General features: G+C 36.3%; 3 protein-coding genes and 2 long non-coding RNA genes across 8 annotated transcripts; 2 read left to right on the top strand and 3 right to left on the bottom strand.

Moving 5' to 3' along the window:
* Positions 1-369: 369 nt before the first annotated feature.
* LOC114827631 (uncharacterized) lies at positions 370-3,450 on the top strand. Of its 4 annotated transcripts, XR_011572538.1 has the most exons (7): positions 373-515; positions 706-822; positions 1,661-1,728; positions 1,877-2,503; positions 2,631-2,759; positions 3,054-3,108; positions 3,258-3,450. It is a non-coding gene; the product is annotated as an uncharacterized lncRNA (long non-coding RNA). The 4 variants fall into 4 exon arrangements; XR_011572540.1 differs by having other exon boundaries at positions 370-515; positions 1,661-2,509; XR_011572539.1 differs by having other exon boundaries at positions 371-515; positions 709-822; positions 1,661-2,503.
* Positions 3,451-8,297: 4,847 nt separating this feature from the next.
* On the bottom strand, positions 8,298-8,651 carry LOC103438336 (chaperone protein dnaJ 11, chloroplastic-like). The gene has a single exon (XM_008376883.1). It carries the CDS (start codon positions 8,649-8,651, stop codon positions 8,298-8,300), a length of 354 nt encoding a protein of 117 aa, XP_008375105.1.
* A 3,626-nt stretch (positions 8,652-12,277) lies between these two features.
* Positions 12,278-14,513, top strand: LOC103438284 (uncharacterized). Its single transcript, XR_529761.4, has 4 exons — positions 12,278-12,419; positions 13,278-13,318; positions 13,599-13,667; positions 14,202-14,513. It is a non-coding gene; the product is annotated as an uncharacterized lncRNA (long non-coding RNA).
* Positions 14,514-15,782: 1,269 nt separating this feature from the next.
* Positions 15,783-16,934, bottom strand: LOC103438283 (uncharacterized). Its single transcript, XM_008376823.4, has one exon. It carries the CDS (start codon positions 16,932-16,934, stop codon positions 15,978-15,980), a length of 957 nt encoding a protein of 318 aa, XP_008375045.2. The 3' UTR covers positions 15,783-15,977.
* LOC103438282 (pentatricopeptide repeat-containing protein At2g21090) lies at positions 15,783-21,013 on the bottom strand. Its single transcript, XM_008376822.4, has 2 exons — positions 18,976-21,013; positions 15,783-17,875 (listed from the first exon to the last, which is right to left on the bottom strand). The coding sequence occupies exons 1-2, from the start codon at positions 20,808-20,810 to the stop codon at positions 17,830-17,832; spliced, it is 1,881 nt and encodes a 626-aa protein (XP_008375044.1). The 5' UTR covers positions 20,811-21,013; the 3' UTR covers positions 15,783-17,829.
* Between the last annotated feature and the right edge of the window lie 2,397 nt (positions 21,014-23,410).

Here is a 23,410-nt window from a genome sequence, read left to right as displayed (position 1 = left end):
GAACTAGTATAGTTTTCCTTCATCTAGAAAAGAAAAAAAAAAGAAAACAAAAGGCTAAGTTGATTTTGTTGTGGCTTTCATTACAAAGTAAACTAGTTACAACAATTCACACGTGTGAAATTTTACCGCAAACATAAAAAAAAAAGTACGATGATCATGAAAGAGAAAAGTTTGAGAGAAAAATATATGTGATTAGTGGCTTTAAAACTTAAAAGTCTCTTGGAGAACAGTTCCACTTAGAGAAGCTAAATTCGGAGAGTTAAAACTTCCTAGACAAAAAAATGGCTTTGTAAATGGATTTTGGTCCGATCAATAGAAGCATCAACAAGCTATAAATACGACAGGAGTTGCTCTACGTTTTTTGGAATTTAGTTTTTGTAATTTTGGGTGTTTTGTTTATATCCTTAGATATGTTGTTTGGTTGTATGATTTGCTTCTGTGTTTTGTTTCAGGTCACTGTGCTTTTCGTTTTTTGGGGCTTCTGTATACAAGCTTGGAAGCCAATTATGTTCAAGGTAAATAATTTCGGTTTTTTACGCATTTTCTGCAACAAATTGTATTTTTTAATATTGTGAAAGTTATGTTTTCTATAGTGTGAAAGTCCAATCTGTGGGATTTATTTATTTTTTAATTTTGGTGTCGTTGCTGTGTTGTTTTATGGTTTTGGATGGTGTTGGATGACTTGGTTTCATTTATGTGTTGCAGAAGATTTTATCTTTGCTGCTGAGCCATATGAGTGGTACATTGACTTGCTGCGCTTCGGGGCTGTCAAACATTGTGGTTTTGGTTTAGGATTTGAACGGATGGTTCTGTTTGCTACTGGTATTGACAACATAAGAGATGTTATTCCTTTCCTTAGATATCCAGGAAGAGCGGATCTTTGAATTAGTTTATAGATTGAAAGGGATATATTTGAATTAGTTGTTATAGGTGTTGATGCACAAAATCTGTGAGGACTTTGGACCAACAGAAAGTGTCAGGTTTTGTGACCTTCGCTTGGTTACTTCGGTCACTAGTGAGGATAAGTACGTAAATGAATAGAGACAGAGAAGCAAACACAGGATGTACGTGGTTCACCCAGATTGGCTACGTCCACGGAGTAGAGGAGTTCTTATTAGTAGTGAAGGGCTTACACAAGTACAAAGGATCAAGCTCTCAATTTAGTGAGTTCTTGTGAATGATTTAACACAAATGGCATTAGGCAATATTGTGGGGGAATGACCCCTATTTATAGAAAAACTTGTAGCTTTGTCACATTGACATGTGTCATGTTATGATTGGTTCTTGATGTCGACACGTGCTGCGCTCTGATTGGCTTCTAATCTTGACACGTGTCGAGTAGTGATTGGCCTCCTGGTCGGAGGGGAACTCTTCTGGGTTCTTGACAGTATAGCGTTGGCCGGTGCTCGGTAGTTTCGGGATTGATCAAGTATGGTACAAACAATAGGTTTGTGTCCTTTACCTTTATCTACGTCAACAACAGTATTGCCCGATCATCAGCGGAAGAACGTAGAACAAAGAATTGCTGCTGTCAATTTGATTTGTTATTAGACAAGCAGATCTATTCAGAATTCTATGTTTTGTTGATTCACAACTTTAAATTATGTTTCGTGTGATTTTTGGAGCTCCATTTTTATTTCGATTTCTTGCGTATTGGAAGGTTATGGATGCATGATTGGTTGTTGGTTGAAGTGATTTCTCCCCACCGCATCGCGTCCAGAAGATCAGGTTTAATAATTTTCGCACATTCTTCAATCGATTCTGTCAATTTTTTCATCAATTCTGTCAATTTTTTTTATGAATTACACAGCTCTGGTTTTGAATCTTTGTTTGGTGATCGAAGATTGATTTCTTTGTCTCTTCATTGTCGATTCAGGTGCTCACCTCACATGGCTTCATTGGAGATGTGATGGTTTTGCTTAAGTGTTTTAGATAATCTGAAAAAATATGTAGATACTATGATTTGGGGTTGCTTCCTTAAACCGTGATAAAGCAGTCCATGTAATTTTAGCATGGTATCATTTTTTATCTAATGCATGAGTATAAGAAATGTTAAGACAATAGTATATTGGGAAACACCATGTGATTTAAAATGCAAAGAGAAACAATGAACCATGTTTTATATTTTGTTCATATTGGTTGATTTAAATTTGGGAACTTTTGACTTGGATTAATGTGTTCTGTTTAAGATATCAATTTTAGATTATGAATCGTTTGCCAATGCAAAAGCTTACATCTTTTTTATGGTAGGATTCATGCGTTTTTTCTTAATCAGTTAATCTTTCAAGCTTTTAGTTTTTATCAAGAAATTTAATTTGGGTTTCATTTATTTGTAAAACTAGACACTATTTTGTGAAGATTTTTCTTTATAATTCAGTAATTAATTGCTTCTTTAGCTGTAAATTTGACTTTTGTAAATTTCCAGGTTGTTCTAGACTTTGTCAATACTGCACAGTTCTCTTTGCGGCCCATTTCTATTTCGTATAGCAGAGCTTGATAACAGGTTTGGGTCAGTCTCAATTGCCAGTAGATATTACTTTGTTTTAACTTATTCATCTTTTTTCAATTTTTGTGCAAATCTTTTTGAAACCCTAGTAATTCAAAGTTCAAATTTATGTGTAAATTGATAGGTGTGGGTGTGGACACCCAATATGACGTTTACGTGGTGTTGCTATCTGGTTTCACATAATTATACTGTGAACCGTCGAAATTTTGGTTTAGCTGCAGATAAAACAAAATCAAAACGTTACAAAGTAGAGGTATAATTTAATTTTTATATTTGATGCATCATTGGATTAAATGAATATATTAATTGGTTTTGGTTTTCCTCACCGAGCATGTGAAGGGTGTAATCTACCTAAAGTAAATAACCCAATCAGTTGAAAATGCACTCACCTGTTTTATTGATAACTATACAGAGATTTGAATCATTCAATTTGTGTTAAAATATTGTATTGTTTTCATTTCAATGCTTTCTTCTTAATTTCTATCAGCGTTTTAGCTTATTAGTTGGTTATATAATTATTCCTGTGTTTTTTTGTAAATTTACGAAGAAGGATTGCAAAAAATCACTTAATGCTCTGGCAAATTGCTTGGTGATTCTATTTGGTAAGCTTTGAAAAGCCTCATCTTTTTATTCTTGGTTATTTTCCCCTTAATTAGTATTTGTCCTGTTTGTACGTTTGGTACAAGTCTGTCTCACTATTTTACTGTCATCTGTCAGAATTGTTTTTTATTATTTCCGTGATGTTTTGCAGGATACATTGATAATAGATTTCGTATCAACTACCATGCGTCCAACTACGTACCTTCTTCGTTTAATGTAAAATGGTCTGCAATGACATCGATTGTATCAAAAATTTCGGTCACCCAATTTATGCTTTTCATGTAAAATTCTTTCAAAAAGTTCAAATATCTTTCAGTTTAAATAACATTAACGATTTATAACAATCTCTTATAGCCTTGAAACATATTTTTTTAATACGGTTTCTAATCCCGCAGCAACGCGCGGGTCATATTTCTAGTATATACTAAAAGAGAAAAACGGTTGAAACATTGTTCGCTCGCCAGTGTTCTTCCGTTTTTACCCTTTCTTTGTTTCTATGGACACTGTTTATTCTACAGTGTACTCCCGCTTTTGCCCTGCTTCTTTCTTTCATTCCATTTCTGCCTAGAATGAGGGCTTATGAAAATTGGGCTCTTCCTTTTGCTTCCAATACGTTCTTCCAACCCAGCCCCGATTCTCTCTCGACAGTTTTTCAGGAAGCACAACGTGAATCCCGTCTCAGTTCTCCCGATTCGAAGAAAAATCTTCAACTAGCTTTGATTTCACGGTAACTCTTCTCTCTCCGTCTCAGTTCTCCCGATTCGAAGAAAAATCTTCAATTAGCTTTGATTTCAGGGTAACTCTTCTCTCTCTAGAATTTTGTTTGGGATTATCTTTTTCTCTCTGTTCCGCTGAATCTCTATGGCCTCTGATTAAATCTTTTTTGTTAATCATCTTCCAAGTTGCCACCGCTACTCCCGTGCACATGTCGACCATCGCAAAAAGGGTGTTCCGTCGGTCTCAATAAGAGTGGGTTGAGGGCAGTTTGCAGAGTGACAGAGGTGGGTCTAGGGTTTCTCTCCCCTTCCTCTTCTTCTTCTCCATCAAAACCCTAATATTCCCAATCCGATCTGTCCTTTATTGGGTAAGCTCTGAAACCTTTGTAGAACTCATGCATGTTGTGTTGATTTCATATTTTCACTGTCAATCACTCTCAATTCCACAAAACAACATTTTATGTTCACATGTATGAGTAATTAATTTGATTAGGTTTCTGGTCAGAGTTGCATTTATATTCTGCATTTTCTTTAAGAATTTAGTGTCTAATTTGAAAAATTCAGGAAGAATATTTGATTTTGTTCAGAACCCATCTACTAAAATATCTAGATTTCTTAATGGACTTAAGGAAAAATATGGTAATTTGGTTTATCCACCCCTCCAAATTTTGATATTATGTATTGTATTGAGATTTTGTGTCCAATCTAAAAAACCCAGCAAAAATCTTTGCTTTCTAGTAAAATTTGGTGGTTCGCTGGAAAAGAATCAAGGGTGCTAGAAAAAATTGGTGGTTTGGTTATAAGAATATACATGTTAAACGTGTAAAAAAGATTTCATATTATGTTTGGAATTTTGAGCAATTGGTTGTGTTCAATTACTACATGAAATTCAGAAATGCAATTCGGAATTTCAATTGAGGTCGGGATATGATTGTAGAATTTGTGTCATGTTTCGTTGTGCTGAATCGGGTTTGATGGAGAATTTCTGATCGTGATCAGAATCATGGGTTTTATTTAAAATTGAAATTGGATTCAATTATATAATACTTTTAGAGAATGAAAACTTTATATAATGTTTTTAGAGAATGAAAAGGAGAAAGTGGTGATGGACACAAAATAATTACCGATCAATTATGCTTTAACCTTGGAATGTGGGGTACAAACATTATGAAAGTGTCATTAGAGAAGCACCAAAAACCAAACTCAACTTTCGGTGACTTCAAAGACAAGAAAGGCTCAAGCTTTGGGAGACATATTACGTTTCTTTGATAGTTGTTGAGATAGGTGTGAGACTTAAGTACCCTGTTCTATGAATGCACCACAGTTCATGCCTTTTGGTGCAGCTTTTCTCCTTAAACACAATTCCACCTGGAATGGCAGATTAGCCTTCAAGTCTCTAATTAGTGTGCAATTATAGAGTTTTGTTTAAAAAGATGCATATATTTTTCACCCGTATTTTCCAGGACAAAGGGGAAAAGAATCAAAGAAATGGGTTTATGTGAGTGTTTGATTATCCCATTTAATGTAACATCACGTGGAGAGTGTGACAGTGATTGTGGTTTGTGAACACTACTGTCAAAAGAAGAGATAAGGTTAAAAGATGTGTTTTTGCTCACCAAATTGTTGGTTTTTGTAGAGACAGCTTCTGTTATTATTCGGTAGATCTTTCGCTTATTCTCAAGTGATTTTTGCTTTTTCTTTTGGCAATTAGTGAGTCGGCTATGTTTGAGGGATATAATCCTCACTCATAGTATAATGTTGTTTTTGGTAATTAATTCTGCAATAGTCAATAATGACAATCGTAGTTGAATTGCATGTATGAAAATTTGGTCTTTTGTATGGAATTTGAATTTTGTGATTGAAAATTTATAGTTTTTTTTCTTTCCAATTTCCAGCTTTGAATTCACAGAAAGAGGTAGTTGTCATCGTTCAAATTCATATTCAAATAGTATTTCTGAGCTTATTATTTCGTCGTGGTCATGTAAGGCTCAAGAAAATAGTAATATCAGTTTTTAAATAAACCCTTTTGTTGAATTTGAATATCTGCATGTTTGATTTTGGTATTGTATAAATAGGATTTTTAATTTTAGTCTTGAGTAGGACTTTGATTGACTATGCATTATGGGAGGAAATGTAGATTGAAAGTGTTTGCTTACCGTGTAAAAACCACATTAACTTTTCAACATTTGAAGTACAATACTTTAGGAAAACACCATATCTATACCAACAGGCTTGCGATATATTTTATGGTTTTCTTTTATGTTGAGAAAATTGGGGATTCCTTTTAAAAGACTTTATTGGTCATATGGTTTGGGAGTACTTACTGGAACTACAGCAAAGCTGCCAGCTTTGCTTTCTTTATCAGTCATTAGAAGAATAGTGGAAGCAGATGAATTTATGAGGCCTAGCTTATAGATGGATGGCTTCCTAATCTGTATGACTACCATGTTCATCGTTACTATTCAGGTTCGTCCAAAACTTGCTCAAAGAGCAGATTGTCAGTAATTTGAGCTGGTTGTAAATAGTATCATCTCTTTGTAAATAACACTTTAAAATCATCTTTTTGAGTGTAAACATTTTATATGTAAAATAATATCACCCTAAACAGTCTTAAAACCAGCAACATAGCTCGAGGGCTCAATTGCTAGTTTAAGCTAATTAATATTGTCCTTCTTCCACACTTGATGTAATATGTATATGTGTGGATGTTTAGCCTAGGTTTCAGCTGTATAGCAAATACTATATTACTATACGTGTAATTTGATCCAGAAATTTAGCATTCATATACAAATGCGAACCATGATCCTTGTGAGTTCTTTTTTGGCTCTAATTATATGTTTTTTAAAATACAAGTGACACAGGAAGTAGATTAATCGAACAAAGAACCTCCGATACATGAGTAGTTGGCTCCTAATCATTTAAGCTGCAAGTTAAAACATCGAACTCTTCTCTTCAATTCACTCTATAATTCTAAATATCTTTTTGAGTGATATAGTGATCTAAGTTCTTGGTACGAAGAGTGAGTAGCAATATTCCAAAATTTATGTTTTAAGGCCCAAGATCAAATGGTTCATCCTCATGAAATTTGGTGAACTGTGATGATTAACTGGGCTTGATGGAAAATTTGTTGATTCTTAACTGCGGCTGCCTTTAAATATTGGACTTTTCAACCCAATAGTTTAACTTATTTTTTTGGTCTTGGAAATAGTTTAACTTCGAATTGAATGTTTTTTTATTTTTGACAGATATTCTATTTCTTTTTTTCTTTTTTTTAACAAATGATATGCTATGGGCTAGCAGCAATAATGTGGTTTCAAATTCGTCTTTGACGAGAATGAAATCTAAAATCTTTTACTTACAAGTGAAAAGAAATACCATCAAACCGTAATATTAAGTGGTGAATCGATATTCTATTTTAAATCATTTTAATTATGTGAGAGTTATTTAACTCGGATGTAAAGAAATGGACACGTCGCCTTAACTAATATCTCAATTTTTCATTATTCCACACCAGTAATGTCTCTTGATTATCTTGATTACCAGTTAACAGTTCAATCATACAAACAGAAAGTATCAAAATTGTTGAACAAATAAATCTTTAAAGGTTGCATAGTACGAGCAACTAAATTGGAATCGGATAAGGTTATGGTTGACAACGGACTGATTGCGTGGGGTCCAAGCAACAGTGTAGATGGGTACATGTACCACAAAGAAAAAGGAAATGGAACATTGACATGAAAGGGAGGTGCACCCCTTAGATTTATGTCTGGTTGTGATGAATTATAGTGTTGATAACAGACTGATTTGTGGCCACAAACGAACAACTTGAGTTATTATTTTAATCTTTACCATTAATAGTGTCGATTTTGTTGTTGTTTCAACTAAATCTCTCCTAAATTTAGTATGAAAATTTATATGAATTGTTGCATAGATGGCTTATGGTGTGTTTAGAGGAGACACATTTTGTAGTCAAGATGTTTGATCATTTGTTTGTCGTAATAATTAATAGAATAAGTACGTATTACTTTTCCACAAATAAAGCGATCTAAAATATGAAAACTCTAGCAATCAAATGCATGACGCTTAATTAGTTTGATTTTATCTGAACGTATTACTTTTCCACAAATAGAGTGATCTAAAATATGAAAACTCTAGCAGCCAAATGCATGGCGCTTAATTAGATTGATTTTATCTGGATGTGATCCAATATCTTAGTGGATAGGGTGTAGGGGTTCTACTCATGGAACCTAGTTCAAAACTCTCAATTTCTTTAAATTATTGTGATAGTTTCTAACTTTCCTCTTCCTCCTTAATAATAGTAATATTTTTTCAAAAAAAAAAAAAAGGATTTTGATTTTTATCCCATTAGCAACAAACAATATTCATAAGCCAACAAATCACAAAGCTAAAACGCATTTCAGACATTTATACATGCACATAATAAACAGGGGGTCCTCTGTTTCCTCTGTTTTGAGCTACCAACATTGGTCAGTCTCCCAATTCCTATTAGTCCGTCGCGAAGACCCCGCCATTGCCGAAGCGGCAGCAGCCATGTTCGCCGACGAGTACGAAGATTGGAAAGGTTGGGGACATCTATAAAGATCCCTGTCGTAGTTTGCTCTTTTATCGGGGTCCGATAGCGTTGCGTAAGCTGCATGGATTTTCATGAACTCATTAGTAGAGTTTTGCTTTTGGTCCATGGCGACAACGTCAGGATGGCACCTTCTGGCTAGCTTTCTGTAGGCTGCCTTGATCTCGTGACCACTTGCGCCCATTGGAAGGCCAAGAACCTCGTACAGTGAGGAAGTTGAGCTAGCTGCTGCAGCCATGAAGTTTTCAAACGTCGTCGGTTTGAATCTTTGGAATCTGTTTGGGTTGGTAGGAAGAGATTCAACTCTGGGGTTTTTAAAGTGCTAGATTTTGAGGGAGGAGATTGAGATGAGGAGTGAAGTGAGTGGGAGGTTGTATTGGAGGGCTTGAGGAATGGGATAAATGGGAAGGTGTTTGTGTTAGTTTATATAGAAGTGGATATTATGTATCTTCTGTTTGATTCTGCAATACGACTTCAATATTTGTTGTCGATGATTACATATATTCGAGATTTAGTCAGGATATTGTACCAAAAACATCTCTATCTCGAACAATTGCATGGATGAATGATACATAAAAACATCATCTGCACTGTCGATATAATATAATGTTTTTGTTTGAAACGATCAACCAATGCAAAATTAGTAACATGGATGGTACACAATGAGAAACTGTTCTCGGAATTATGCAAAGGACTTATGAGCTTATCCATAGGATGCTGTACTGTGCTGAGTCAGCTGTGCTGTTTATATGGATAGGACTACACTTTCCTCCGATGGTCCCACTTTCCCCTCCCTACACTGGATATACAGATAAAGTTAGGTGCAGTGAATTCATGATTTGTTCTATTTGTTTTCCTTGGCCCCACTTTTCACTTCCTTAAAAGCATCTCCACTTTTTACTTTCTTTGTAGACGTTTTATCTTAATTTTTTTTAAGAACTTTTTAACCTAAAATGTTTAAATTGTAACAAAGTAAGATTTCATTATTTATGAATTATTTGTTGGATTAAATTTCTTTATTTCAATCTCATCAGTTGAAAGAAGCAAATACCTACTTCGCTCTTTGAAATAATTTGATTTTCACGTATAACACAACAATTTACCTAGCACCAATTGCTAAATTAGTATCGTATAATTTTGAAAAAAATTATTTGAAAATTTCACTCGTCAATGTTCATGAACATTAAATCAATTTGAAATTTTAATTCTTATGGAATTTAAAACAATCATTAATTAGCCAAATTGTAAGAAAAATAAGTAAGAAAAAAAATTAAAAAATAATAAAAAGAGAGTATAAGTGTATTTGCAAGTGGAGGGACATTGATAGAATTTTTACTCACATAAGTTGCTACTTATTTTGTGGGACCCACTGTTTTTTGGGGCTACATGTAGCAGGATTTTATGCTACACAAGAAAGGAAATTGCTAATTTTAGTGGTGAATCTAACCCTATTTTACGGTTCATTGGAGATGAAAGATCTTGGTAAGGCTGAAAATATAATAGTCTCATGCAAAATAAAACCCCTGCTGGGAATGCTCTTACCAGGGGGAACTTCAAGATCCCACTTTAATTAAATCTTAAAAGATAACTGTTAATTTAATTAAATTAGACAAATGACTTTGACACGTTGGAGCTTCTTGGATTGAACAAGGTTGAGACTAGTTTTATCAGACTGATGAGAACGTTTGAGCAACTAACTACTGTGGGGAGCTTATTCATCAACCACTCCACTTGTGTGCCAAACTTTTGTCACTCATAAATGGTGTGTTTTACCGATCTGGAATGGAGTGGGAAGAAAGGAATTACCCTCCTTTCAAGGCATTCAGGTGTTCATTTAGTATTTAGAAAATGAAAATAATAGTTGGGTCCACTTAAAATCTGTAATCAGACTCTTAAATTTTTCGGAATTTGGATTTTACTCATATGAAAATGTTATTTGAATTCCGAAGAAGTGAAGTACGATATGTATTGAAATAAAATAAAACATACAAAGTGGAAGATAACGTGTTTAAATGGATCTTGATAAAAATTTTGTTGGAGCTTTCAACTCTATCGAAAGAAAAAAGAGCGTCCTCTCCTGTAGCACTCCCTCCCCTCATCTCTCTCTTCACCGACTTCCTTGTGCCTTCACCACCACAACACCAGCAAGACCATCAAATATCGTGGCTCTTATCCCTCTGCATGAGATTAGTAATTTGGTAGAGCCTCAAATCAGAATAGCTTCTCCCAAAATTAAGACATGGATAATTTACAGTAGAGAGACTCAGAGGTGCCTATGGGGCAGCGTGGAAGTGGAAAGATAGAGGTGGGAGGGAGGAGGTTCACAGATTCCCATGAAGGGCAAGACACGATCTCTCTTTTGCCGGATACTGTCATCTTTGTACTAATCTAAAATATATGTTTAACAAAAGGGTAATACAGTAATCAACCTAGTTTTAACTCCGATTCAAATAAACTTGTAAACAATTTATAAGAAATTATCTATCATTCCTACTTCAATTTTAGATAGTTTAGTAAACAACTTTAACATAAATCTCATTTTGATTTCGTCTTAATACAATTCTTCATCAATTTAATTTCTCTCATTTTGATTACAAATTAGTAACTTAGTCATTAGTGCTTTCAATTGATGTTTGTAGTCTTGTTTATTGTTAGTGGGACTGTATATCAAAACAATTTGCCAAACATGAGAGTTTCTTGAAGGGTTTGATAGTGTTTCTATACAAGTTGAAATTCTTATGTTTTTGCAATAGATTTTTCCTTGGTCTTGAACATATTTGGGTTTAGATTTCATCAGTTGTATCGATCCTTACTGAAGTTGCATAACAGTGAGGAATGCACTGGAGAGTAAGGATAGTAACTTGACAGAAAAAGGAAAAAACTGTTTGTAGGGACAATGTGCCTCTATGGATAAAAAACATCTAACTCATCTCATGGAGCAAAAACTTTGCAATCACTTTGTAGTACAACTATAAGTATACTGTATATCTCTCTTATCAACTTTGGATACCATCACAATGACATTCCCGTTGCATGAAATTTCTTCTCTATTATATAATGTCATGGTTTTTTAAATAGCGTTATTGTACTCTAAAAGATGGGGAATTTGAGTCAACAATAAAATTTGAGTACGAAATTGCAATTTAAGTGGCTCAAACTTAAAATCTCAAACTAGAAAATGGAAAGAAAAAAAAAATTACCACTACATTATATCACTAAGAATTTTTCAAGCTCATGTTTTCCAAAGTCCCGAACCAAAAGCCTAAAGGCAAACAACCTATGACAAGTGACACGGGCCACACAAAAACACTCACGTAAAAAATAGAAATGTTAGGGAGACAACAATTATGTATCACGTTAGACGACAAGTGATGCCTATACATTACTGAATTAATAAATTTCTCTTATTGAATGTTGATTGTATGCATTGCATTGCTTATCATATGTGAGTATACATTAATATAATATAAATATGCAATCTCCTTAACGTTACCTCAAACGAAACGTGTGTAGCGCCACGTCATTGTGGGTGGGTGGAGAGATTGGAGTCCGTAAGCATAAAATTAAACCCAAACTGAAGTTGGCTGACCCATTAACAATCGTATTCTATAGACCACGATAATGTAACTCAGCTCATGGGCCTTTGAAGTCGCAAGCTAGAATGTGGGCGATGATCAGAAAGCGCCAAATTTCGGCTGCCTAACCCACAATTATCAGAAAGCGCTTGTAGAGTTGGCCCATACACTAGAAACGCTTTTAAAATGATTAGAAGCATTTTTGTTAGTGAATGCCGTAAGACTGGAAGCACTTTTGTTGGTGAATGTAGTATGATTAGAAGCACTTCAAAGTGCTGAGCAGGTGACAAGAAGTTGTGAGTGGGCAACTGATTTTGTCCAAAGCCAAACATCTCGATGGGTGGGGGCTGGCCTGGTCCTTTTTGCCTCCTGCCAACAAGTTACTTTCATCTCATGTGGCTGTGAAGAAGAATCTCTCTTTCATGCTTGAGGTTTGTTTGTCCTTCTTTTATATTGTTTCAACCACGTATTTTAAGCATCTACATGATATTCTGAATGTTGCAAATTGGAAGTTGTGAGTTTTCAACATGAGGTTAAGGATTCCCTTAAACCCTAAGACCCACCCTGACAAACCCCCATCCATTTGATTGTTTGAATGACAAACCTGCTCTTAGAGGAGAGGAGGAACTATTTTGGTACGAGGGCTGGTAGCAATGATGCCATTATTCTAATGTCAACTGGAGACCTCCAAGATTTTATTTTCTTGAGTTTTTAATGAACAATTCAAATTATTGAGAGATGAATAGTAGTTAGTCTTTCCCTGCACATGTAATTTGCTGAATAATTAGTACAACATTATGGCTTAGGGTTGCAATCCCAGGAGCAGTGAGCTGAAAAGATTTTAAAATTCCTTCCATTTTTTATGCCACAGTTTGCACTAGCAGATTGTTTTGTTTCTATTTTTTTGGTCAAATATCCTTTTTTCTATAATAAGCAAATACGCGTTTATTAAGGAATACAATCAGCATCTCTGAGGACCGAGAGGACTGACTTACATCGCTTCATCTCATACTTCTTATCCTCTCTTCCATTTTGTTACTGTCTTGTTCCTACTAATGTGGACATGTAATGCCGCACCTTGTCTACTTTGCGGGGCCTTGACCGTAAATTTGGTGCCATACATGTATTGGAATCAACCAAATCCTTTTTCAGCTGTAGTGGTGCATCATGTAACTTGAACACATCTTCATTTACTGTCGATATATGCTCATCTGTTAATTTGTTATTCTGTTTATTCATCAAGTGATACTGGTTTGTACTTACAAGCAGCACTATCTAACTTTTAACAGATCACAATGACAAAAGATCACACGGATGCAATCTTGAAGGGGTGAGTCACAAGATTGTGATAGAGTTATCAGTTGTGAAGATAAGCAAGAGGCATCCACAAGTTCAAGCTGTTTGAACTTGCCTTCAATTCATCTAGGTTTTCGTGTTTCAGTACGATGCTGTCATTACTTGGCTTGTATGTGGTGACGTTGTCCTTAGAATTTGTGCTTGAGACTTGGGAGCAGCCTCTCCATAAATGGGGGTATGGCTAGCCGACATTTACCTCTCCCAGACCCTGCGTAAAGCAGGAGCCTTGTGCACTGGGTACGACCTTTTATAAGTCTTTCAGCAAAACCGAGGGACACTTCTGGTGAAAGGCTCACTACAGCAGAGAGATAGTCAACTTTCAGGTTTTCACCTACCTATTTATCAAATTCTATTAACATAAACCATTGTACTACGCTCTGGTGATGTGTTTACTTCCTTTTACTAGCTTTGAACTGTCACCAACATCAGTGCAATCTATCTTTCCTTGTGCGTCTGAATGATTTTGATCGCCAAAATGATTGACCTACAAATGTCTTGACTGCCTATGTTGACCATTTTGAAATGCATTCATGTGTCCATGAACTTTTTCATATGTTACTTGTTCTGAACCACTTTAGTTTCCGTTAAAATCAGTTGGATGTCACTAAATTTTAATAGTTGTATTTGTTCAACTTTGAGGCAGCTCCAAGAAATATGCTAAACACTCTCATTAAGGATGACAGTGATGATCACAGAATAAGTAATCATATGTTGTTTTTCACTATTTCATGCGTATCTTTCATTTAATTTCCCAAGGAAAGAATAGTTCATCACATCCCACGTATTAACTTGCAGGACCTCTCGCCAAATGTTTTGCAATGGAAGATTTATAAGATATGGTTTTATGTTAATTGCAGGAGAATTCTCACCAATATTCGAACGACTCGAGGAAGACCTGAAACAGAGATTCTGTAGAAGGAAATAGGCCGCAGTAGACCTTTCTTTGTCTAATTCCCAGCAATATAGCAGCACTAGACATATATCCACATCTGATCTAGTTTTCTCATCCGGTCCAATATTTCCTCTGTTTTGTATACCCCAAACGCATAAAACGTAACTTCAACGGTGTTTATATTGCACTCGTAATTCAGTGTAGTGTCCTGAACACTTATGATTATCTTCTCTTCACTTTGTTGTATTGAATGGCATGCTCCTGAGTCCTAATTTAATCTTCCCTCACCACATGATCAAAGTAATTACTTTGCTTCTTGTAAAGTGATTGGTTGGTACAAGTTTGAGATAAGTGAATCTTGTACGTAATGCCAATGAAAAGGGAAGCTGCCTCATCACCCATCAATGTCGTTTCTATGCTTGATCAATCTGATATGTTGCACTTGAATGAACCTTCCACTTCCAGGGTGGTAATTGCAAGTAAATACAACTTATGGACACAGTTTTTGTTGACTCATTTGGACACTAGTAATTGGTTGTTTAGGTTCTCGCAGTTTTTTTCTTTTCTTTATCATTGTGGAAGAGGGGATTCCAACTTAGAACTTCTTATAATATTGGAAGTAGGATTTACTACTAGATCAACAGTTAGTTGGTCGGAAAAAGCAAAGAGCTACTAGGTGGAAGTCTTTTCCTTACTTTTATTTACCCAAGGATAATTCTTTTCTCATTTGAAAATTATTACTATTTCCTTTTTCCTTGACCCATCACAGCTCCAACGCTGATTTTATTCATTAGATTGGTAAGTAAGAAAATTATTTCCTTAATTCAATTAGGACCGTTTATTTTTTATGCTTATTGAAGAAAAAATTGCAGCTCCAAGGTTTATTTTCCACTTAAGATTTGTAAACAAAATTATCATTCTCTAGTGTATGCGGGAAACACTTTTACTCATAAGCGCTTTGGTTATAAGTAGAACCAATGTTCTAAAACAGGCTAGACACTAGTTAGGCAGTGGGTTAAGGCCTAGCACTTATACAGCTAGGCGGGACCCTAGGTGGTGGAATAGGTAGATTTAAGTAAATTTATTATATATCGTAAATAAGTGCATATTTATACTTACAATAATACATAATTGTATTAGGCTACATAAATTGCAAAATAAGATGACATATTAAAGTATTCTAACATATTGGAATACAAATATATAATGAGTGTTCATCCAAGTATTCAATAAGTCTCAAACACTATCTAAATGAGGATCGCGATCTAGGTAGGTTTAGACGGGCTAAGCGTTCGCCTAGGCGCCTTTCCTTAATTTTTCAACGCATAAGGGTTAATCGGGTTGGTAATCGCCTGCCTAGCGCCTGGGCAGGGCCTAGGCGGCAGTAGGCGAAATTTTTTAGAACAATTAGTAGAACATAACTTTTATGAACAACTCAAAAGTACTTGGAAGTTCCGGAGTTCCGGCATGTATGCACATTCTCCAGCTCAAACTTACACGCTGCAGATGATTAGATTCATTAGAATATGTAGTTTTACAGCAGAGATTAGAGAAATATCAACTTTTATTCACAGAAAAGGTTTCTTCTCCAACAAGAATGAAGAATGTGAGATCACTACATCTTCTTTACACCCTTCATATATTACATTACGAACACATAAATAAAAGGATTGAATTACACGGTGGGAAGGAAGATTTATCAACAAGAAAACAAGAACAAGACTGCACAGACATGGAAACTTCATGCTTTCCCTTCAACTCTTGCATATGTAACCGCAACGCAAGCATCCACGAAATCCTCGTCTATAAAATCTGTAGAAAAGATCTGCAATCTATCCGCAATACCTTTAGAGAAGCACTGAGTTATAAACAGCCTCGCGAATCCATGAATCCTTCTGGTCACAGGCTTAACACACAAAACCGGGTTATCGGCCTGAGGCGTGACCGTGTTCTCCACCCTGTAAAAGAACTTCCTCGATGAAGCCGGCGGCTGATTACTCAAATTCTTCAGGTTGCTCTCGAATTTGGTGGATGGCAAATCCGTGTCAATCCAGTTGTCCCTTAAATGCCCTGCATTCCACAGAGGACTCCCTGCCTTTGGCTGAGGTGACTTCCTCGGCTTCCAAACGCATATCACTCTCTTCGGCAGCAGTTCTGAAATAGTCTTGTCGAAAACATGATCGTCCTGGGGGATTAAAAACTCGCCGAGCTGATCAACCAAGTACTTATCAAACTCAGGTGGATCTTCATGTCCAAATTCAGTTCGGATTTCGAGTATTATGATCTCATACTGCGTTTCCGATAAAAACTTCTTGACGTCGTTGATCACAACATCAATGTTGTAAGTGAGGAGGATTCCGTGGCAGACTTTTCGGTCCTCCTGGATTCGAATATCGAGAACTCTAGTGCCTTTCTCGAGCTGCTGGTAGATGGAGAGATTTTGGCATTGAGCAAAAGGCCTAGTGATGCATGGAACTCCAATCTTGTTGGTGGCAGAGTCGTGAGTTCCCGGCCATACGATCTTGTTTATGTGAAGTTTATCAGGGTTGACCCCAGCCATCCAATTTTTTCTGTCTGAAGGCTTGTAGGCACATGATGGAAACTCTTCACCACAGCTCTGGTGAAGATCACACAGTGTTTTTTTCTCCGCCGCGATCGCCTTTCTCCGTTCTACCTGTTTCGAGACCTCGGAACCCATCTCCAATATGAAAATAGAAGAACAAGAAGGAACTTTTTCTACTACCCCTTCTGGTTGTAAACAGAGGAAGTCGTGAAGAAAACGGACTTTTTATTGTTGCAAGACCTATTCATGTGTACAAAAACTGACTATTGTTTATATCAAATGATTTCCGCTCATCTTTTTTTCTTTCGGTTCACTCTGTTAATTTTGTTCCTTAATTTTTCTTTTATTTATTCAATCCGAAAATAAAATATAAACAGAAAATGTGGAGTGAGAAAAAGGGTTTGCGGAAATAGTTTACTTTGTTTATTAGTGCATAAATATATTTAAAATTTCTTCAAGGTTTGATTAAGAACAGGACGAAATGCAACAATCTTTTATCTTGGTGGGTCGCCGGTTTGATTGAAGTATTGGTGGATTGTCACAATCGATGTATCTGTTTTAATGGTCCGATTGTGTTCATCAATATTTGATTTGTTTTCTTTGGTTGGTCCACTTGTATGGCTGTCCTAAGCTCTATAAGCCGTTGACTTTGATATCCATCCTTCGTTTATTGTTTCACTTGACAAGAAACTGTATTATTTTAATCATTTCGAGAATATTTTTGCTCGCCACTTTTTACGACAGTGTACAGTTACTATTCCACTCGATTCATGTTACACATATCGAGTCGAATAGCAACATTAGGACCTCTTTGTGAAGTTTGATAACTGTTTGGATTCAGCCATAAACGATGGCCAAAAAGGATACCCACCTAATAAAGTCAGAGCACAAACGCTGAATAATTGAAGGAAATTGCAAGAATTATGGCTTTAACACCAGTGAAATTGACAAGGAATAAAACACCACATCTGTTGAATGTGAACTCTAAACACTGTTTTGAAGGTAAGAACAATGTTTACCTGTCATGTAATCAGTAATCATCGCTAAAGCATCCTCCGATCAGACGGTCTTCTTTACTGTTTCAGCAAAAGGTTTTGAAATTTTTTTGACAAAGAGAATGTTAATGCTTGAGAATGGTCATGAATCTGGAAAACGTTTCAGTCAGAGCAAAGACGTGAATGAACTGGAAGGTCATATGAACAAAATTAGACAAGCAAAAGCAATGGTCCGCAACGACAGTCCTAGATTAGACAAGCAAGAATATTGACAAGAAGCTAAAACCATGTAGTTTTATGGGGCATGCCATGTGAAAATAGTTCCCCTTAGATCCGAACTCTATAGAGTAAGTTCGTATTTAGGATAAGGATCACCTGCAATCTTGATTGAAATAGAAACAGAACAGAATCATTTAGCAAGGGGTTGATGACATTATGAAACTTTCTTGAGAGGTTTAGCAGAACATCAGCTGCCACAGTTTTAGCAGCATTAATTCAACCTTTCACTTTTCTTTCCATTCTTTTCTCTTATATGCAATATCACTTATCAAACTTTTTGTATTACTTCTTTAATCTTGATCAGCCTCTCAATCTGTTATCTTCTATCCTTTTCGTCTTTTCTTTTCGGCTATAGATACTTCTAGTGATCTATGTACACAATCATTAAGTCAGAGGAAGCAGAAAACCAAATACTAGACAGGCACAAAATGTTCGAATGTTGGAGCCGATTTGGCTACCGAAGGCAAAAAGCCTGAATCCAATTCGACAAACTAAATTTAAATAGAAGCCCACCCCATGCCTAATAGTTTCTACCCATGTTCACTTCTTGTAATCTGAATGAGAAATAAGCATACTTTGCAAGTTTTCAGTTGCATGCACATAATTGAAAAGTTGAAAATTTTTATTTAGTGTAAGACTGTAAGTGGTAAAGCCCCTCAAGTGTGGTAGTCTTTAATCAATAAACAGAAGCAAATGATGCAAAAACTAAACACAATACGTTCCATGCGATCAGAAATTTAGATTTTATTGAACAGATCTCGCACGTATATCATTTTTTTTGAGATTCAAATCTAAAGAATATGAAAACGGTAGCTTAAAAACATGTTACGAACTACAAAATGGATATATATCACCAGTTCTCCCTATTCAAACCCCAAAGTAACAAACCATCAAACTTTTACCTCACAGAATTAGGTACCGAAACATCTTCTTCCATCTGGCCAGCTAATTGTTCCAAAACTGAGTATATTTCTTCTTTCAGAGGATGCAACCGATCCGATACAGTGAACGCATTCACTCTATTTTCAACTTCTATCCAGCTAAGGGCCCGCTCTTTCCTCACTTGTCTCTCATCCATAAGCTGTCTCACCTTCTCCACCAACTCCCATTTCCCATGTTTGGCATATATACTTGAAAGTAGTACATAGGCACCAGAAGATTGAGGCTCCAACTCAATAAGGTGTTCGGCCACTTTTCTTCCCAGCTCTGTGTTTCCATGAATTCTACTAACACCGAGTAATGCATTCCAAACTTGATCGCCAGCTTTACATGGCATATTCTTGAGCTGGTTGATTAACTCGTCAAAATGTCCAGCTCGACCCAAGAGATCAACTAAGCATGCATAATGTTCTTGATCAGGAACAATACCATGATCACTAGTCATGGCCTGGAAAAAACTAAGCCCTTCCTGCACTAGACCAGAATGACTACATGCATTGAGAATGACCACAAAGGTGGTCCTATCTGGCTTCACTCCTGATCTGACCATCTCCTCAAACATCCCCATTGCCTCTATACCATTACCATACTGCGCTAAGGCAGATATCAATGTGTTCCATAATACAGTATCTTGCTTATCACCCATGAGCTTGAAAACTCGTCTTCCTGCCCCCAAATCCCCACATTTTGAATACATGTCGATAAGAGAGCTCACAACAATTGTGTTGGGTCTAAAATTACTTCGTATTAAAGACGCATGTACTTGTTTACCATGCTTAAGTGAAGCTATACTAGCACAAGCACAAAGGCAACTACTAAATGTAAACTGATCAGGTCTAACTTGATACATCATCATCTCTGTAAACAATGCAAGGGCTTCATGCCCCAAACCATTTCTAGCATAGCCGGAAATCACAGCTGTCCACGATATAGGGTTCTTCTCGGGCATCCGATTGAAAAATTCACTAGCTGATTCCATATCACCAAATTTCGCATACCCCGAAACCAATGTTGTCCAAACAAGAACATCCTTCACAGGCATGCTATCGAACACTTTCCTCGCATCTCCCATCTCCCCACACTTGGCATAAGCATCAACAACCGAACTAGAAAGCACAACATTTGACAAAAACCCAGCAACCAAAACCTGCCCATGAACTTGTCTAGTAAGCCCCAATTCCTTCAACTTCACACAAGCAGTCAAAACACCCGCAAAACTAAACTCATTGAAACCAATTGACAATCTCCTTAATTCTCTATAAAACCTCAAAGCCTCATCACAAACTCCACTCTGAGCACAACCAATGACCATGGTGTTCCACGACACGACGTCCTTTTCCGGCATTTTTTCAAACAAACTCCTGGCCTCACTCAACTTCCTCATCTTAGCATACCCAGAAAGCATATTGTTCCAAGAGTACAAATTCCTCACAGACATTTTATCAAACACCCTGCGGGCTTCTACATCATCGGCACATTTAAAGTACATATTTATCAAATGGTTTGCTAAAAACGTAGAGGGGTGCTTGAATCCAGTGAGCTTCAAATGGATGTGAACCCATTTGCCTTCTCGGAGGGACCTGGCGGCGCCGCACTGTTGCAGGAGGAAAGCGAGAGTCTTGGCGGGTAAACGGATACCCCTTTGGACTAAAAGGTCGAGGGAGGAGAGGGCTTGCGAGAGGTGGCCCTGCGAGCAGAGCTTAAGAAGAGACTGGACGACGCAGGGACGCTTGGTACCGGCGAGGCGTTTGTTAGGCTTGGTGAGAGGAGGGAGAGGTGGGGAAGAGAAAGAGGGCATTTCAGAGTGAAACCATGAGAGGTTTGGATTGAAGTCTTCATCTAAAGTGGGTTTGTGGCGGCGGCGGCGGTTGGATCGGTGGGTCTCGAGTGTTCAGCTCCGGCGAGCATTGCCGATAGTGGTGATGATTGAATTGGCAGTGACGATGTTTTCCTCCTGCTCATTAATTCCATGTTAACTCGGTTGGGCCTTACCTAGGACAATCGAGTTTACGAGTTGTTGGTGGGGACAAGTCAAACAACAATTCAATTGAACTGTTGTATCTTATAAGGGACATGTCAAGAGATTGCTGCACTAGTCCGTGAATTTTTGTCAAATTGTAGTGGGTTTGAATTTTCTTAAACAGAGCGAGATGTCCGTACTTTAGCCTAATTGTCTATGTGCTTTTTGGAAGAATTTTGCAATTTTCTTGTAATTTTTCTAAAACAAGTTGTTTGCATGCTCAACCCATTTTTCATTAACTTTACACAAATAATGACATGATAGGAAACAATGTGGTTAATAACTTAATGTTGGAGCATACATACATCCAATTAGTAATCTTTTAGTTATGTTTGAGGAACATGATATTAGTTTTCGAGTTTATTTGACTTGCATAAACATTTAAGTCTTGGGCTTCATATTCCACTTTTCTTATTCTTCTCTCATGACATCAATCATCATGGTAATGGTAATTAGGGTCCTTGGAGTCTTCTCCAATTAAAATCGTAACCCATTTTATGATACTGAAATTTACATGTCTACATGAAGACAATAAGAATTGATTTTGATTAAAGAAAGTGAAAATTTTATCCTCGCTGAATTATACTTCTTGGTTGATTTGATGAGGTTTGGAACAAGTTAAATAGATTGAAAAATTGTTCATTTATTTTTTATTTTTATATTGAGTACTTACTGATTCTAATTCCTAATATACAGCAAGTAAGAAAAAACTCGCGGACAAAGCAAAAAAGAAGAGGCATCACTTCAACAACATGATCTCGCGGACAAAGCAAAAAAGAAGAGGCATCACTTCAACAACATGATGACCAAGAGAAAGATGCTCATTTGCAAACAAGCAAGATCAAAGATGATAAAGAAAAATCTTCGTGAACATTGAGCAGATAAGCAATGCCAACTATTCAATAACTATGAACATATGTACAAATATCTAGCTTTCGTAGTATGTTTATCATTTGAACAATGAGCAATTGAACACTGCCTTCCTTTGATAACTATCAACTTATGTACATAAATCTAGCTTTCGGCATCTCTATCTTTTGAACAATCAGCAATTGAACACCATCAAAATTTTGACAACTATGAACATTGTATATAAATCTAGCTTATATAACCTCTGTTTCATGTTTGTGTAAATGTTCAAAACATTTTGTCTAAAAAGATCATTTTGCGAATTAAATTATCAGGCACATTTTTTGATAAAAAAAATAAAGCAAAATTTGTTTGTTATTTTCATTTTTAATCATAAAATTACAAAATACTATTTTTAAAAGTTTACTAAAATTGTCTTTTTAATACGATAGAATTGAAGATTTGGGCTAATTCATAGAATGTATTAATTATAATACTATTTGAATTTGGCATCCACAAAAATCGATATTAAAATTATTCACTTACAAGTGAAAATAAATAGCTTTATATTGTGATAATATTGTTGGTAATGCGTTTCAATATTAGGTAAGTGAGCCACCTGTCACAATTAGGGGTGGAATTTTTTCCCGAAAATCCCGAATTGTCCCAAAATTTGATCGAAAAATGCTCGAACCGAATTTCCCGAAAAATTCGGTACCCGAAACCGAACCCGTCCAGAAAGTTTCGATTTGGGATTCGGCCACAGCTTTGAAAGCGTTTGTAATCCCGAACCGAACCGAATATTATATATATATATATATTTTTTTTTTTTTAAATTTATAATTAGAAATTACTTGGACCGTTGAATTGGTTAAGATCTAATCCAACCGTCCATTGAGTTAGGTCATTTGTTATCCTCAAGCTTTCTAAGTCGCTCATTCTCACTCAATCTCTCGAAGCTGCTTGTGCTCCCACCGTTCCGCTCCTCCATCGATTTGAGTCACGCCGCTCTTCTCGTCCTCCGTCCACTTCAACGACACTCATCCAGCTAGCCACACACACACAGACGTAGGAAGACGCGAATCCGAGACCAATCAAGTCCCAAAATCCAAGTAAAGGTTTCTGATTTTCACTAGTTTTTGTTCTTTAATGTTTAGGGTCAAATTTCATGTTGATTAACTTGATTTTTGAGTATTTTGTCGAATGTGTGAGGGTTTGAGGACTGTGGGTTTCGAATTAAGGTGGGTGCACGAATTTGTAGGTTCATTCAAATTAAGATTAGGGTGGGTGGGTGCACGAATTTGTAGAATAAAATTATAGGGGATGGGGAAATATGACCTGCAGGAATAGTAGGGGGTTTCAGATTAGGGTGGGAAATCGGACCTACAACGTGTCGATGGTGCACTTTTGGGTCTTCAAAATCTTGTGCCTACAACATTACAGAGATAAATATTAGTTTACATTTAATTTAGCGATTCTATACAAGAGCGTCATAAGACATTATGGGCACGTTTGTTTGACAGGATTAG

This window comes from Malus domestica, chromosome 10 (genome assembly GCF_042453785.1).
Source record: "Malus domestica chromosome 10, GDT2T_hap1".
NCBI classification, from domain to species: Eukaryota; Viridiplantae; Streptophyta; class Magnoliopsida; order Rosales; family Rosaceae; genus Malus; species Malus domestica.
The sequence above is the reverse complement of the archived record's forward strand: the minus strand, read 5'-3'. Positions and strand labels throughout refer to the sequence as shown.

Excerpts from the sequence above, each read along its gene's own strand:
- LOC103438336 (XM_008376883.1), bottom strand. The coding sequence starts at position 8,651 with ATGGCTGCAGCAGCTAGCTCAACTTCCTCACTGTACGAGGTTCTTGGC.
- LOC103438283 (XM_008376823.4), bottom strand. The coding sequence starts at position 16,934 with ATGGGTTCCGAGGTCTCGAAACAGGTAGAACGGAGAAAGGCGATCGCG.
- LOC103438282 (XM_008376822.4), bottom strand. The coding sequence starts at position 20,810 with ATGCCCTCTTTCTCTTCCCCACCTCTCCCTCCTCTCACCAAGCCTAAC. Across the intron at positions 17,876-18,975 it reads TCGGTACCTAATTCTGTGAG|TAAAGAAGACCGTCTGATCG; the intron begins GTAAAAGTTTGA and ends TTGCTGAAACAG.